Source organism: Haliotis cracherodii, unplaced genomic scaffold (genome assembly GCF_022045235.1).
Source record: "Haliotis cracherodii isolate W230 unplaced genomic scaffold, xgHalCrac1.p SCAF_8, whole genome shotgun sequence".
NCBI classification, from domain to species: Eukaryota; Metazoa; Mollusca; class Gastropoda; order Lepetellida; family Haliotidae; genus Haliotis; species Haliotis cracherodii.
In genome coordinates this window covers 34,286,209-34,304,064 of record NW_027266341.1, presented here as the reverse complement: position 1 = coordinate 34,304,064, position 17,856 = coordinate 34,286,209, and the positions used below count along the sequence as shown (strand labels likewise).

General features: G+C 44.9%; 1 protein-coding gene across 1 annotated transcript in view; it reads left to right on the top strand.

Moving 5' to 3' along the window:
* Positions 1-17,856, top strand: part of LOC139450634 (bridge-like lipid transfer protein family member 1) — a 92,042-nt gene that overhangs the window by 48,047 nt on the left and 26,139 nt on the right. Inside the window, exons 34-48 of the mRNA XM_071232420.1 lie at positions 493-566; positions 3,878-3,961; positions 4,847-4,943; positions 5,721-5,794; positions 5,885-6,034; positions 7,553-7,676; positions 9,400-9,546; positions 10,006-10,217; positions 11,301-11,443; positions 12,639-12,762; positions 12,974-13,068; positions 13,470-13,622; positions 14,281-14,442; positions 15,476-15,655; positions 17,301-17,475. Coding sequence (XP_071088521.1) covers positions 493-566; positions 3,878-3,961; positions 4,847-4,943; positions 5,721-5,794; positions 5,885-6,034; positions 7,553-7,676; positions 9,400-9,546; positions 10,006-10,217; positions 11,301-11,443; positions 12,639-12,762; positions 12,974-13,068; positions 13,470-13,622; positions 14,281-14,442; positions 15,476-15,655; positions 17,301-17,475 — 1,994 coding nt within the window. The remainder of the gene's footprint in view (positions 1-492; positions 567-3,877; positions 3,962-4,846; positions 4,944-5,720; positions 5,795-5,884; positions 6,035-7,552; positions 7,677-9,399; positions 9,547-10,005; positions 10,218-11,300; positions 11,444-12,638; positions 12,763-12,973; positions 13,069-13,469; positions 13,623-14,280; positions 14,443-15,475; positions 15,656-17,300; positions 17,476-17,856) is intronic.

Here is a 17,856-nt window from a genome sequence, read left to right as displayed (position 1 = left end):
ACTGTTTAGCACCAGCTTCCTTGTGTATGTCTCGTGGTTGTAGTATCTACAGGCAAGGGTATCTGCACCCACCATCCATCCATGGGATGAATGTGTAGTGTGAGATAGGATAAGTTTAAATATTTGTAAATGTTACATTAAGTTGTATATTCATATTCTTATCCTCTCTCATACACTATATGCACATGCCACCACGCACGCACGCACGCACGCACGCACGCACACACGCACGCACGTATAACAGCTCCTCTAGCCTGTCAGTTTCCACATAAGGAACAAAAGTGAAAGGAACACATACAAAGTGTGAGAAATGACAGTTATATAGATATACAATATATTGTACAATTTACAAAAGTAGTTTTTGAAGAATTATTACAAAAAATAATTTATGCCCTGGAAAATATGAAAGTTAGTTTTAAGCTGTAGTGTATCATCATTATTCTACCAGTAGATATTCAAGACATTAAAGTTCATCTGTTATCACTGTTCCAGACTATGAAGATAACCAGAAGGTCTTCATCCGAGCCCAGATTTACCTGAATGTCGCCCTTGGTCAGCTGCTGAAGGTAAGCTGTACACGCTGTCTTCATCTGAGCTCAGATTTACCTGAATGTCGCCCTTAGTCAGCTGCTGAAGGTAAGCTGTACTCCCTGCCTTCATCCGAGCCCAGATTTACCTGAATGTCACCCTCGGTCAGCTGCTGAAGGTAAGCTGTACTCCCTGTCTTCATCTGAGCTCAGATTTACCTGAATGTCACCCTTGGTCAGCTGCTGAAGGTAAGCTGTACTCCCTGTCTTCATCCGAGCCCAGATTTACCTGAATGTCGCCCTTAGTCAGCTGCTGAAGGTAAGTTGTACTCCCTGTCTTCATCCGAGCCCAGATTTACCTGAATGTCACCCTTGGTCAGCTGCTGAAGGTAAGCTGCACTCCCTGTCTTCATCCGAGCTCAGATTTACCTGAATGTTGCCCTTGGTCAGCTGCTGAAGGTAAGTTGTACTCCCTGTCTTCATCCGAGCCCAGATTTACCTGAATGTCGCCCTTAGTCAGCAACTGAAGGTAAGCTGTACTTGCTGTCTTCATCCGAGCCCAGATTTACCTGAATGTCGCCCTCGTTAAGCTGCTGAAGGTAAGGTGTACTCGCTGTCTCCGTCCGAGCCCAGATTTACCTGAATGTCGCCCTTGGTCAGCTGCTGAAGGTAAGCTGTACTTGCTGTCTTCATCCGAGCCCAGATTTACCTGAATGTCGCCCTTAGTCAGCTGCTGAAGGTAAGCTGTACTCCCTGCCTTCATCCGAGCCCAGATTTACCTGAATGTCACCCTCGGTCAGCTGCTGAAGGTAAGCTGTACTCCCTGTCTTCATCTGAGCTCAGATTTACCTGAATGTCACCCTTGGTCAGCTGCTGAAGGTAAGCTGTACTCCCTGTCTTCATCCGAGCCCAGATTTACCTGAATGTCGCCCTTAGTCAGCTGCTGAAGGTAAGTTGTACTCCCTGTCTTCATCCGAGCCCAGATTTACCTGAATGTCACCCTTGGTCAGCTGCTGAAGGTAAGCTGCACTCCCTGTCTTCATCCGAGCTCAGATTTACCTGAATGTTGCCCTTGGTCAGCTGCTGAAGGTAAGTTGTACTCCCTGTCTTCATCCGAGCCCAGATTTACCTGAATGTCGCCCTTAGTCAGCTGCTGAAGGTAAGCTGTACTTGCTGTCTTCATCCGAGCCCAGATTTACCTGAATGTCGCCCTCGTTAAGCTGCTGAAGGTAAGGTGTACTCGCTGTCTCCGTCCGAGCCCAGATTTACCTGAATGTCGCCCTTGGTCAGCTGCTGAAGGTAAGCTGTACTTGCTGTCTTCATCCGAGCCCAGATTTACCTGAATGTCGCCCTTAGTCAGCTGATGAAGGTAAGCTGTACTCCCTGTCTTCATCCGAGCCCAGATTTACCTGAATGTCGCCCTTGGTCAGCTGCTGAAGGTAAGCTGTACTCACTGTCTTCATCCGAGCCCAGATTTACCTGAATGTCGCCCTTGGTCATCTGATGAAGGTAAGCTGTACTCCCTGTCTTCATCCGAGCCGAGATTTACCTGAATGTCGCCCTCGGTCAGCTGCTGAAGGTAAGCTGTACTCGCTGTCTTCATTCAAGCCCAGATTTACCTGAATGTCGCCCTCGGTCAGCTGCTGAAGGTAAGCTGTACTCCATGTCTTCATCCGAGCCCAGATTTACCTGAATGTTGCCCTCAGTCAGCTGCTGAAGGTAAGCTGTACTCCCTGTCTTCATCCGAGCCCAGATTTACCTGAATGTTGCCCTTGGTCAGCTGCTGAAGGTAAGCTGTACTCGCTGTCTTCATCCAAGCCCAGATTTACCTGAATGTCGCCCTCGGTCAGCTGCTGAAGGTAAGCTGTACTCCCTGACTTCATCCGAGCCCAGATTTACCTGAATGTCGCCCTTGGTCAGCTGCTGAAGGTAAGCTGTACTCCCTGTCTTCATCCAAGCCCAGATTTACCTGAATGTTGCCCTCGGTCAGCTGCTGAAGGTAAGCTGTACTCCCTGACTTCATCCGAGCCCAGATTTACCTGAATGTCGCTCTTGGTCAGCCGCTGAAGGTAAGCTGTACTTGCTGTCTTCATCCGAGCCCAGATTTACCTGAATGTCGCCCTCGGTCAGCTGCTGAAGGTAAGCTGTACTTGCTGTCTTCATCTCAGATGCGGACACTGGGCCTTCTACACTGCTGAACACATGTTGACTTCAACCTGATGCAGTTTCACTGTTTGTACACAGGTCATATGTTACCAAGGTGATTTCTTTCTGTTGTCAAAGTCTGTTTGTTGTTTGACGCCGCACTCAGCAATATTCCAGCTATATGACGGCGGTCTGTAAATAATCGAGTCTGGACCAGACAATCCAGTTATTGGCATCATGAGCATCGATCCATGCTATTGCGATACGATGACATGCATCAACCAAGTCAGCAAGCCTGACCACCCAATCCCGTAAGTCGCTTCTTACAACAAATAGTCACCTCTTACAACAAATAGTCACCTCTTACAACAAATAGTAACCTCTTACGGCAAGCATGGAGACCTGAAGACCAATTCTACCCTGGATCTTCACCGGTGTGGGCTGTCAAAGAGTCAAAGGTCACATGATGATGGCTATGACACAATTGGCCAACTTCACCCCTTCCTGTAACAGCAAAGACAGAAGACTCTACAGAATAGCTTCCCCTGGGCACAATATAAATTAAGGCTGTGACGGGTAACCTTGGGTACTCTGGCTGGGTTGGTCTTGACTAGGACCGGGGTACCCACAGGACTACCCAGACCCGTGATTAGTCACGTGATATATAGTTTAATGACAAAAATGATCTAAAACTCTATGGTTACACTATAAGTCATTAATGTTGCCATTTCTTTCTCACAATGCACCCATTCCTTCTTACTTTTATATGTTTGAATAAAGATAAAAATTCAGTGTATGCATGACCAGATCTTTTTACACGTGTATCTAAATACATTTTGCCAGGGCTAAGGTCCAACTTTTCCATATCGGACAGTTTGTACCTATCTCTAAATATCTACAGCAGGTACCCGGGTAGGGTCGGGTAATAAGGGCGTGGGTACCCGGGTAGTAAATTTTGACTCGTCCCAGCCCTAATATAAACCACGTGGATTCATATTCCGGTTTGATCGTATTATGTTTCTAGGTTTGTCAGCACCATTCCCATGCTTGTAGGTTTCACCAAAGTGGTTAGCCTAAGACTGTCATCACTTCGGACTTTCCTCTCACATTAAGCTGACACATCGGGATACAACTGGAATACTGTTCAAAGCAGCTGTAAACCCTACTCACTCACTCACTCACTCACTGTTTCTATTACATTGCAGAACCAAGTGTTTGAGGAGGCTGAGCCTGAGTTTCAGACAATGGCCTTCTTCAAGACCAAGATAGGAATCCGGAATGCCTTACAGGTCAGTTAGGGTGTCGATGTGGATACATTTGTCATTGCTTTAACACTTGTTTGGTTTCTGATGTAACAAGCCTCAACATCCCAGCTTCACATGACGGCAGCTAATCTTTTTGTTATTTTGGTTAGATTCCAACCCCTAAATGGTATTTCACAATAACTTGGCAACAAAATAAATTCATTACAGCACACAGTTGTTCCCAGTGCCCAGTTCAACCTTATGTTTCTAGGTTCATCAGCACCATACCCTTGTCCTGGCTTTCACCGAAGTCGAAGACCTGCATCACTTCAGACTTACCTCCCTTATAAAAGCTTATATGCTGTAATATACTGTATTCGACGTAATGAGCGCCCCGCTCTAATAAGCGCCCACAGCAATATTTGCTAATATATTGGCCAGTGAACAATCCCAATTAGCACCCCTTCTGATTGATCAATGTACACAAGACTTATTTGTTCGTGCATAATACACACTTGTGTGTTATATGCACCCTTAATTATGGGCAATTAAATTCTGGAAAATATATGTATGGAGTATGATACACACATACTTTTCTTTTGTATCATTTCAGGTTGTCAGCATAAACTACAAAATATACAATCTTTCAACTCACTTTCAACTTTCAACTTTTTTTTCTCACCAAAAGTATATTCTAATAAGAGCCCCCTATTTTTAATTTTGAGAGCCCCCTAGGCGCTTATTACGTCGAATACAGTAACTGAAATACTTCTCAAAGTAGAATTCAACACAACACAACACACCACACCACACCACACCACACCACACCACACCACACCACACCACACCACACCACACCACACCACACCACACCACACCACACCACACCACACCACACCACACACTCACTCACGTACTTCCATCTTTCAGGACGAGATGATCCCAGGCGTGTCCACCAATCAGGAAGCCCTCATCATCAACCTCAGCCGACCCATCGTCCTGGCCCAGCCCCTCGCCTTCGACAAGGGTAGGCATGTAGTTACTGTAACATGATGAGACACAAAGGCCTCAATTGTGAGTGATGTTTAAAGTCTGTTATGCTGACCTGAAAAACTCAGAACCTTATTTGCACCACAATTCATGTGCTTGGGTCCACATGTACCACAGCTCTGAACAGACTTCATATTATATTCTTCATTCACGCCATCACATTATACTCCTTGATCAAAATATTTTTTTACAAGAAAGAAAGTGCAGCCTGCCTGCCTGCCTGCTCCAATGACATTGTGATATTCTCATTTTCCTTTAGGCCAGACTTTTTGTTAAACTTGGTTTACAAATCCAATGACTCTAAAAGATGAAAAGTAGTGGGGGTAGGGGGGTTTATTTTACCGACCTGAAATAAGGCAAATCTTTTAAAAACACCTCATTTACTGTGGCTATCAATATAAGTAAATAATTTTCATACTGTAATACTTATGAAAATTTATCTTAACTGCCATCCCCACAATTTTCTTCTTCTTTTCCCTCCCTTCTTAACAGTTTGAGGAAATAAAATACAAATATTTGAAATTTAATGTTTTTAATTTTTGCCTATATGCCTATATAGCATACATGCACACACAACCCCCCCCCCCTCCATCACCACCACCACAACCCACACACACCATCCCCACCCGCTCCACCACCCCTACCAAAACCCACTCATACACCCTCCACCACCTCCAAAGCCTGGCTTTACAAGAATTGCTTGTACAGTGCCATGTTTTGTGTGACTGGTCTTCTAGCTGACTTCTCCTTGCAGCTGTGTTGGTGTGGCTCAACTACAAGAATGCCTACGAGTACTGGACGGAGCAGAGGATGTCCCTCAACAAGGAGGTGGGTGTTGCTCTTTGCTAGTCAGAATTAGCTTAAGTAGCGGTGCAGTTAGTGGCCTATTCTAACTATGATTTGTTTCTATGTCTGCAGGTTCAGACCGCCACACAGGAGGTGATCAACAAGCTGCCACAGTTTGCCCAGGCCGCGGCAGCACCCTCCCTCAGCACCCTCTTCCTCCAGCTGACGGTGGACGACATGGGCATCTGTGTCCCCATCGACACCCTCTCCTACCAGGTGCCGGTCAGTATAACTCACACCCTCTCCTACCAGGTGCCGGTCAGTATAACTCACACCCTCTCCTACCAAGTGCCGGTCAGTATAACTCACACCCTCTCCTACCAAGTGCCGGTCAGTATAACTCACACCCTCTCCTACCAGGTGCCGGTCAGTATAACTCACACCCTCTCCTACCAAGTGCCGGTCAGTATAACTCACACCCTCTCCTACCAGGTGCCAGTCAGTATACAACTCACACCCTCTCCTACCAAGTGCCAGTCAGTATACAACTCACACCCTCTCCTACCATGTGCCGGTCAGTATACAACTCACACCCTCTCCTACCAAGTGCCGGTCAATATAACTCACACCCTCTCCTACCAGGTGCCGGTCAGTATACAACTCACACCCTCTCCTACCAAGTGCTGGTCAGTATACAACTCAAACCCTCTCCTACCAAGTGCCGGTCAGTATAACTCACACCCTCTCCTACCAAGTGCCGGTCAGTATACAACTCACACCCTCTCCTACCAGGTGCCGGTCAGTATACAACTCACACCCTCTCCTACCAGGTGCCAGTCAGTATAACTCACACCCTCTCCTACCAGGTGCCGGTCAGTATAACTCACGCACTCTCCTACCAGGTGCCGGTCAGTATAACTCACACCCTCTCCTACCAGGTGCCGGTCAGTATACAACTCACACCCTCTCCTACCAGGTGCTGGTCAGTGTACAATTCACACCCTCTCCTACCAAGTGCCGGTCAGTATAACTCACACTCTCTCCTACCAAGTGCCAGTCAGTATAACTCACACCCTCTCCTACCAGGTGCCGGTCAGTATAACTCACACCCTCTCCTACCAGGTGCCGGTCAGTATACAACTCACACCCTCTCCTACCAGGTGCCGGTCAGAATGATATGGGGAGCCTGTATGTGAGGGGTAGATGTGGGGTGTGGGTGGGATGCCTGTATATGAGGGGTGGGGATGGGCTGCCTGTATGTGGGGAGTGGATGTGGCCTGGGGGTGGGCCGAATGTATGTGAGGGGTAGATGTGGGGTGGGGATGGGCTGAATGTATGTGAGGGGTAGATATGGGGTGGGCGTGGGCTGCCTGTATGTGAGGGGTGGATGTGGCCTGGGGATGGGCTGTCTGTATTTGAGGGGTAGGGATGGGCGTGGGCTGCCTGTATGTTGGGGTTGATGTGGGGTGGGGGTGGGCTGCCTGTATGTGGGGGTAGATGTGGGGTGGGGGTGGGCTGTCTGTATGTGAGGGGTAGATGTGGGGTGGGGGTGGGCTAAATGTATGTTAGGGGTAGATATGGGGTGGGCGTGGGCTGAATGTATGTGAGGGGTAGATATGGGGTGGGCGTGGGCTGCCTGTATGTGAGGGGTGGATATGGCCTAGGGGTGGGCTGTCTGTATATGAGGGGTAGATGTGGGATGGGCGTGGGCTGCCAGTATGTGAGGGGTAGATGGGGGGTGGGGGTGAGCTGTCTGTATGTGAGCGGTAGATGCTTATCTGTGTTCTATGATACTTTCAGCCTGGACCGGGATTGGGACGCATGGCAGAGAGTGACCCTGGGGCAGCGCTGGTGCTCACAATCGAGAGTAGCCAGATTTCAGCTTGCTCGTCAGGCTCCCTCGTCAGCAAGGGCAGGTTCAAAGGTAAGTGACCTGTGAAGGTTAGGATAGGTCATCAGCAACCCATGCTTGTCATAAGAGGCCACTAACAGGATCGGGTGGTCAGGTTCGCTGACTTGGTTGATGCAAGTCATTGTATCCCAATTGTGTGGATTGATGCTCATGATATCAATCACTGGATTGTCTGGTCCAGACTCGATTATTTACAGACAGTTCCATCACTTCATGCACCTTCATGTCAGTTCAGAAAGCTCAAAATCATATAACTATTCGTAGTATAAGCAATCGTTTGGCCTGGATATATATATTACTATGTTACCACAAGAGAAAGTTACACATGCTCTGGCTAGATTACGGTGTAGTTCCCATCATCTTCGGATCGATCTGGTAGACACAAAATGGAACCTGGAGTGGAACGAGTTTGCAAAGCATGTAAGTGCAATTATGTTGAAGATGAGTACCATTTTGTTCTAATATGTTACCAGATTCTGAGGGCAGAATTTATACCAAGAAAATGTTATGAATTCCCAACAAGGCAATAGTTCAACATCCTAATGTCATCTGTCCATCAAGCAACTGTACAAAGTCTGTCTTTGTTTATTGTTTAAGCCATGTATCTTAGACAATCATTGGTAAATACATAAATGTGATCCTCGAACTTCCACTGTACACTTACCGTTTGTATCATGGGCCTATGGCCTACAATACACTTGAATAAAGACTACTAACATGGACTGGTCGGCAGTGTACTGTGTCTGAGTGGGTTATCCATGAAGAACTGCAGCCAAGCCCACACACACATAGCTGCATGGACATCGCTATATAATTGCACTAATCTTGCATGCCACAATAATCTTAAATGTGATGTTAATCCCCATTTCACCTCACCTCCCAAGCGGGAGGCACGGGTGGCCCAGTCGTCTAAGGCGCCGCAATTCGCTGTGCAGAGTTGCATCCCTTGGGCACGCCAGAAACCTATGATTGTGGGTTCGAATCCCGGTTCGCCCCGATTATGTTTCTAGGTTTGTCAGCACCATACCCGTGCTCGTGGGTTTCACCAAAGTGGTAAACGTCTGAGACCTGCATCACTTCGGGCTTTCCTCCAACATTAAGCTGACACGCTGTGATATGACTGGAATAATGTTAAAAGCGGCGTTAAACCCAACTCACTCTCTCACTCACTCACCTCCCAAGCTTTTCCTATGCAGACTATCAGGGGATTCAGTGCAGGAATTGGATCCCAGCAGCACATGCTGGTCGTGAGACATAATGTATAAGGTGGTCAAGCTTGGTTGATTGGGTGACATTGTGCCCCAATTACTATTACGCATGATGTCAATCACTGGATTGTCTGGTCCATGGATCCCAGCAGCACATGCTGGTCGTGAGACATAATGTATAAGGTGGTCAAGCTTGGTTGATTGGGTGACATTGTGCCCCAATTACTATTACGCATGATGCCAATCACTGGATTGTCTGGTCCATGGATCCCAACAGCACATGCTGGTCGTGAGACATAATGTATAAGGTGGTCAAGCTTGGTTGATTGGGTGACAGTGTGCCCCAATTACTATTATGCATGATGTCAATCACTGGATTGTCTGGTCCATACCTCATTATTACATGCTGCCGTAATATAGCTGGAATATGGTTGCATGTGACCCTGAACAACAAACAAATAAACATACCAGAAACATCGTATCCATCTGTGATATCCAGTTGTCAGCATGTAATCTCTGTTATTCAGGGTTTAGTTTCCGGTTTGCTGACGACTTCGAGACGTCGTGGGATGATTGGAAGCCCAATGGGAAAGAGGAGCCGAACATGAACATCTGCTGTGTGCCCGAGGGCACGTACGAGGTGTGCTCAAGGACCATCAACAAACAGGCCTCAGGTGGGCACACATTGCATGACAACTCCTTCACACGAAAAGGAAGTTCAAGAGCGATAAACATGATGAGAATCACCGCACTGAAGAATTTATTAATACTGCTTTAATATCATTCAATATTTTTAGACTTGCCGTAAAAGGCCACTATGCTTGTCGTAAGAGGCGACTTACAGGATCAGGTGGTCAGGCTCGCTGACTTGGTTGATGCATGTCATCGTATCCCAGTTGCGTGGATCGATGCTCATAATGTCAATCATTGGATTGTCTGGTCCAGGGTCGATTATTTACTGACCGCCGTCGTATAGCTGCAATATTGCTGAGTGCGACGTTAAACAACAAACAAACAATATTTTTAGACATGCATCTTACCACTTGTTTCCATGACGATGTAGTGATGAAGGGGGTACTGAGGATGCAAGTAACCAGACTGACAAGCATACAGTGCCCCTGTTTGTGTTGCAGATCCAAGGAGTAACGCCAAGTGGATCCTGAATGTCCAGTGGCAAATGCAGGGCATTGATGTCCACCTCGACACCAACATCGGCAAGCGCCTGACAGCCTTGGGCCACAACCTCACTGCTCTGGCTGGGGAGGCTGAGGCTGGGTTTGGGACGGGATTCGGGATGCAGGAAGACGAGACGGATGGCTTGGATAATGAGGCCACGGACACGGAGGTCAGTTTTTGTGACTTTGGAAGGAGATATATGATATACTACAATAGTTTGGATGTGCATTTCTTCATTTTGTTCACTGGGATGAGTCGTAGCAAGCATATTCGTTAATGATCATGCTGTCAAACTCTCTGACATTTCTCAATGTATGCTAAATCACTGACTTCAAGATTAAAGGGTCTAAATGATCAGAAATTACGCTTCTGTATGTATTTGTGCGAGGGAATTTCAAGGGCACCCCCCCAGGAATGTGTAAGTAGTCCATCAGTGGTTACGTCATTTCAAGAATACGGTCTCGTGAAAAAGATATGTGTCAAATTGTATCATTCATACTCTTATGAACATCACTTTCGCTGTCATGTGACCGACCCCTCGTCCAATGGAAAAGCTGTATGTCTTGTAAAATACTTCTTTGTTCTTTCGTTAAATTCTTTGTTCTATTATTCTTTATTATCACAACAATCACAGAGAATACCTTACTGAAAAACCTGATAGGTTTCTTCACCTAGAAACAGGGGTGATAGGTAGTAATTAGCTGTCTCTGACCTGATAGGTTTCTTCACCTAGAAACAGGGGTGATAGGTAGTAATTAGCAGTCTCTGACCTGATAGGTTTCTTCACCTAGAAACAGGGGTGATAGGTAGTAATTAGCAGTCTCTGACCTGATAGGTTTCTTCACCTAGAAACAGGGGTGATAGGTAGTAATTAGCAGTCTCTGACCTGATAGGTTTCTTCTCCTAGAAACAGGGGTGATGGGTAGTAATTAGCAGTCTCTGACCTGATAGGTTTCTTCACCTAGAAACATGGGTGATAGGTAGTAATTAGCAGTCTCTGACCTGATAGGTTTCTTCACCTAGAAACAGGTGTTCGGTAGTAATTAGCAGTCTCTGACCTGATAGGTTTCTTCACCTAGAAACAGGTGTTCGGTAGTAATTAGCAGTCTCTGACCTGATAGGTTTCTTCACCTAGAAACAGGGGTGATAGGCAGTAATTAGCAGTCTCAGAACCATGTATTGAAACAGTCGTCACAATGGGAAGCTAACCCTAGGCAAGGCACACAGGAATTACACGACTTTGTTGCTGCAGATTGATGACCCTTTGCGACGCCCGAGTCTTGTGTCCGACATTCTCCCCGAGGAGCTCCTCAGTCAAGACCTGGACCCCAAGGAGAGAGCGAGACAGATTGAACGGGAGATGAATGAACAGGCTAAGGTGGTGCAGGACCTCAAGTAAGCAGCACAGTGGGCTTGATAAGGATGAAATGACGTTATTAGATGGGCATGTGGAAAATCGTAGTGGCAGACAACTGAATATATTAAACAATGATGCCCAAAGCAGTTTCTTATTTTCCAGCAAAGTTCATCGTGTTCATGGTAGTTTTCCAGCTATGCAACTTCATAAATGCTTCATAAATCTCCTCCCTATACAGTAGTCATATATTAAAAAGAATAATTAGGCTTTCAAAAATAAAGAATTGGTCCTCAGGTAATATAGTGTGGGCGGATGGTGTGTGTTTTTTGTTGTTCAAGCTAGTATGTAACAAAATAAACAGTTGTGTACCATCAACCTGGAAAAGGGCCTCTGTACATAAACAAGCATGCAAACTCTGATTGCTGCCATGACCATAACACGAGATGCACAGTAAAGCAGTGCGCATGTAAAAGGATGTAACTGCTATCTATATTGGATCGCATTGTTTTTAAGTATTACGATTCTTTTATTTTTTGATAATGGAAATAAAATTGAAACTTGCGGCAGACTTTATGAAGATGCGGGCGGTGCCCGAGAACCAAGACAATTATATTTTTAGCTTTATGTGACTGATATTCTTAAAATGATTTGTGAGGGAGATGTTCAGATTGTGTCAAATCTTTGATGCATATTGCATTTATGACTTTAATGTATGACAACCTTCCTCATCTTGTTGCCTTTATTTGTTCAAGGGATGACAACATCTCTCAGAATTCCTGACTTATTTAGTGGGGCTGGCTAGATACACCAACTTAGCGATCCGATATCTTGCTTACTTACATGTGCTTTTATCTGTGGTGCGTAAAGCCATCTATTTCAGATCAGGGACAGGATGGCCAAATACCTGGCACACTAGTGATTCACAGTTGGCAGTGTCAACTATGCTGCAATGGATGAAAATATTTACCTTTTCACTACTCATTTTCACTAGTAATTAGTGTTTGGTATAACATTTATTATAAAATATATTTAAGGTATTAATCGATACTTTTTACTCAGAGTGCAATTATGATCGATACTAGTGTCGAGAAGTAAAAAATCCTGATCCACCGATGCATCAGTGTATGATCCCACTACTATTCTTTACGTTCAACTGGAATATCGCATCTGCTCCAGGTGAAGAAAATAGGCAGGTACGAAAGACAGTAGTTGTATCTAACCAACCTGTTGCAGACAACTTGGCGCCACCCTGTCCATTATCGAGGCTGAGAGACGAAAGCTTGAGGAGCTGCAGGCTATCCTCTTCCACGACTTCCGCCGAGACGTCTTCAACAAGCTGAAGAAACAGAGTGAACGGGTGAGTCCAGATCATTTGAAGGGATTTAGGACAGAAAGTATTCACCCATGATTGATAGTTATTCAATAGTTATGTATTCGATACGAGTGTCATAGTTGTGATTTGGAGGTTAGGGTTGAAGTGTTTCAGCAGCTGTTATCATCCTGTAATGTTTTCATAACAATTGTAATGTTTTAATGTCGAATTGATTGATGTATTATTTGTTTGCCAGGCATCAGCGATAAGGGACAAGCTTGGATTAAACCCGAAACCAGCACACAGCCGTTCTAAGTCCTATGGGGGACACCATGGAAAACGCAAGGATCAGTGAGTGTCACTCTTGTCTGATGCTTCTCTGTCAACTTTTAAACTTTTTTTATTTTTCAAATTTGAAAGAAGAGCAAAGATGAGACGGTACTGGTGACACGTAATGAATCAGAGACGTGGCCAACATTTAGACAAAATCCAATTCCAGACATGTTGATGTCTTGGACTTTATGCTGATTCTCTGATTCACACTGAAAATAGCTCTTAAGATGCAGTCTTAGAACTTAAAGGAGTTCCATGGATGCTTCAATGTTACTGTTAAAATATTTGAGACCTTTTTTAATCATCTGAATACTTACCCTTTGACATTAATGCTGAATCTGGAATAATTGAAATGAAAGTTAACTTGAAGTCTAGTTGAATGAAAGCTAAGATTGCACTGAGTATTCCTGTTGTTGCAGTCAAGGCGAGTGCAGCCGTGTCACCTCGTACACCATGGATCCCAGGCGACAGGCTCGCACTCACTCCATCGACCTGGCTGCGATATCTCCTTCAGGGCATGTGGCCAGGGTGCAGTTCGGGGCCACCAGGTCCAACACGTACACTCCCCCAGGGTGAGTACCAAACTGTCACGGGATCCCTCCTCTCAAAGTAAGACACCCCTGTACAAAGTGGCAGGGGGACATTAGACTTGGTGCTGTCAGTCCTTCCTCTGTTTTGTTTCTGGAGCATGGCTCAAATGCTATTCATTATTTGTTGATTACACTTTCCACAGATGTCACTCTGGCCATGAACTGGTGCCTTTGGCTCTTCAGGATTTGTTAAGCCCTAATGACACACAGAGCTTCATAGCCTTACAGACTGCCTCCATGGTCTAGTGGTAGAGCATCTGCCCGGAGAGCGGAAGATCTGGGGTTCGATCCTCGGCCGCGTCATACCAAAAGATGTTAAAAGATGGTACTTGTTGTTACCCTGTCTGGCGCTTGGTATTAAGGGACTAAAACAAGGACTGGTCAGCTCGGAGTCAGTATACTGTGTCTGAGTGGGGTATTCATGTTAAACTCAAGCATGGTATCTCAGTGGGATAGCACTTTTAATCGGCATCAGTCTGGACTATTACAAGCATACACACACACACATGCACATGCACGTCGCTATATAAGTGCAATAATCTTGGATGGACGTTAAACCCAATTTCACCTCACCATCTCATAGCCTTACCAACCAATCATAATCTATTTTCATTACTCATGCCACGGATGTTTGCAACAGAACCCCAGATGCGATGACCTCGAGTTTTGACGAGACTGACCTGCCGTTGTTGCGAGAGAGTGTGTCACTGCAGGACCTCACATCTGACTCGGATCTGCCATCATCCACAGACTCGGACACTCCGGACTCGCAGATCAACCTAGACACAGTGTTCCGACGAAGGTGAGCGATATATTGATGTCGGTAGTCACTGCACCATGGTGTCCAGTGATGCATGTATCAAGGGGAAATAGTGATGCGAATATTTTGTTATCCTGTATTATCATAGATGGTGCGAAAAGGAGATCATAATTATGTTTTTGTACCTAATTAATTGCAAAAGCTTTGGTAGCTCCTAGCGTACTTTTGAGATTAAAGTCTCTTGATTCCTGCATGCTGATATATTGTCTCAGGAATCATGTCATTTGGACATACAGTGCCCGTGAAGACCCGGGTTAGAATTGGTCTTCAGCAACCCATGCTTGCCATAAGAGGCGACTAACGATATCGGGTTGTCAGAATTGCTGACTTGGTTATGCATGTCATCGTAATTTTGTAGGTTGATTCTCATGACGTCAATCACTGGATTCGTTGGTCCAAACTCGATTATTTACAGACCGCCATCTAAATTTGGATATTGATTAGTCCAGCGTTAAATAACAAACAAACAATAAAACATGTAGAATGTAAACTGTTTCCAAATGAGGATGACTTGTTGCCGTTCATAATTACAATACCACATCAATAATTTTTAAAAACAAAGCCCTCTGATACATTTTGAAATATTTTTTCTCTGTTCCGTTATATTAGTCAAGAAATATGCAGCAATATTCCAGCTATATGACGGCAGTCTGTAAAATAATCGAGTCTGGGCCAGACAATCCCATGATTGACATCATGAGCATCGACCCACGCAATTGGGATCGATGGCATGTATCAACCAAGTCAGCGAGCCAGACCACCCGATCCTGTTAGTCGCCTTCTACGACAAGCATAGTTGCCTTTTACGGCAAGTATGGGTTGCTGAAGACCTATCCTAACCCGGAATCTTTACGGGTCTACTTCTTAAAAAATAGGTTCATGTACAGATACCTGTATTGCAAAATATAGCAAAACAATTTGGGCCATTATACAGCGCTAAGCGTTATTGTAAGCACCGTTGTAATACGGTTACGGGATGAGTTTGATGTGTGACACTGTATCCCCCTCCTCCCAGACCATCCAGAATGAAGAGGAAGCTGAAGACAAGCTCCAACCCCAGCATCGGCAGCGGCATCGCTTCCAAGACCTCTGCTGCAGAACCCAACATCGACTTTGAGCTGGATGTAAAGGTGTTCATCGACAGCGGCAAGTGTGTGCTGTATCCTAAAGAAGCCAGGGACGAGGAGGTCAAGAGGTGAGGTCGCTACACACCGGCATGCCAGATTTGTGTCGGTCCTAATCATCATCAATGAAGATCATGTATCAAAGTGTGTTTGTGCCAATATATAGTGCCCTTATAACCATCGTCAGTGAGAATCGGACATCTTACCATTGCAAAGGAATTAACTGACTATGTTTGTCCAGTTTCCATCCTTGCCTAACTGGGCTGGAATTTCTGGGTTTGGTCGCAGTGGCGCCAGTGGCTATTACGAGTAATGTCCCTCCTATTGACCAATCAGATTCCACCTCTGACATCACTTTCATTTGCTTCAAACAAAATAGTGGCAACCAGTCAAGATGATCTGATCGATAAACAAAATCTGTATAATGATAAAACGGGTCTTACTTCACGAAGTGCATCAAATCACCTTGATTAAACATGAAAATATTTGGAAAATATCCGTTGACACCAAGTCGATGGTACACATGCTTTGCAAATCCTCCAATCGACCGAAATCTGCACAGCATATTACCAACCAAATGTCGATGTCCTTACACAATTTTGATTGGACTATGCATAGACTCTGTCAGTTCAGCCAAAATATAACTCCATAATTCCAGCCTAGTTCGGCAAGGGTCGAATCTGGACTTTTATGGTCAGTTATTTCCCTTGACTCTAGAAGATGGAATCGGGTAGTGACAGTGTGACCGTGCCAAAAGAATAGTGTAGTCACAGTGTGAGACCTGGCTGACAGTTTGGAAAGGTGCTCATGCTGTCAACTACTGGTTTTCCTAATACAGGTTTGACTGTTTACAGTTTCTGTGATTTAGCTGTACTGCAGCATAATATATCATTCATTTTCTCACGTGAAAATAAGTTATTAAGTCAGGATTACAAATCAAGAACCCCTGTGAAAATTTCAGTTTCAGCAGAAACGTCCTCAGTACCTGATCTTCCAATTAAGTGAACATCAAGTGGTCACAGGTTATGGAGGCAAAGTTTAAGTTGTTCTTTGATGAACAGACCAACTCTAAGGCACCACAATTTGATGTGCAGAGTTGAGTCCCTTGGTAGTGCCAGGATAGGCTGGACCTAGGTTCAAATCTCAGATTCACCCTAATTATCATGGGTTTTTCCAACGTGATACACATGACAAGCCTCACTTGGCCTTTCCTACCATGCTGAAACAATTGGATATCTCACCAAAGATGTCTGCCTTCAATGCATCAAAACCTTTTTACAATCCTCCTTCCTTGCCGTGTTAGTGTAAAACTGTTGTACTGTGAGGGTACGTAAGCCCTAATATTTCAAAGTATGTTTATGTCTACCAGTGTCTCAGTCTTATAATCACCAGTGACTAAAGGGATGGTGTAAATCTTGCCAGGGAGCCATTTAGATATCAGATTTATAGCAAGTCCTCATAGTCCCTAGTATGGTGGCCGATCTTTGGTTGCTGGTGATCTGGGCCTGTTTATATCATGTATTGTGTCGTCTTATCTTTTAATGGTTTCTTGCTAGTTTTGATACAAATCTGTGATGCTCTAGTTGTTTTAATGTCCATTGTCGACAGGTCTTAATGCATTTATTATTAATGTATAACTTCTTGTCACCGAATAGATGAAACTTTGCTCATGTGAATTTTAACTCACAAACTCACTCGCCCCATGCTGTGTTATAGACAACAGAAGAGGGAGAGAAACCTGTCTGGAGAGCAGACGGCATCGCCGGTGATGAGACGGAAGCTGAAGAGACAGGAGTCATCCTCCACCCTGCTGCAGGCCAAGAAGACCATTGTACCTCCTCAGGTCACCGTGGAAACCACCGTCTTCTATCTACCTAGTGTTGATGTCAAGGTAATATGATGGTGGAAAATGTCCTCAGTTGTAATAAACACAAAGCATAGAATTAGTAATAAGAGTGCCAAGGATGAGGTAACATTAGGACCATTTTGAAAATGAAAAAAGTGTGATGTATTGTTACATATTATCTGTCCCTTGTAAATGAATTCTGCAAGTCCCTTGACAAAAGCTTGCGGCTGACACCTGTCATTCCCTCGAGACAGATAATCTGAAATTCTGTCCTGTACAGCTCAGGCTGTGAGGAATTATTGATTATCTGTGCTGTACAGCTCAGGCTGTGAGGAATTATTGATTATCTGTGCTGTACAGCTCAGGCTGTGAGAAATTATTGATTATCTGTGCTGTACAGCTCAGGCTGTGAGGAATTATTGATTA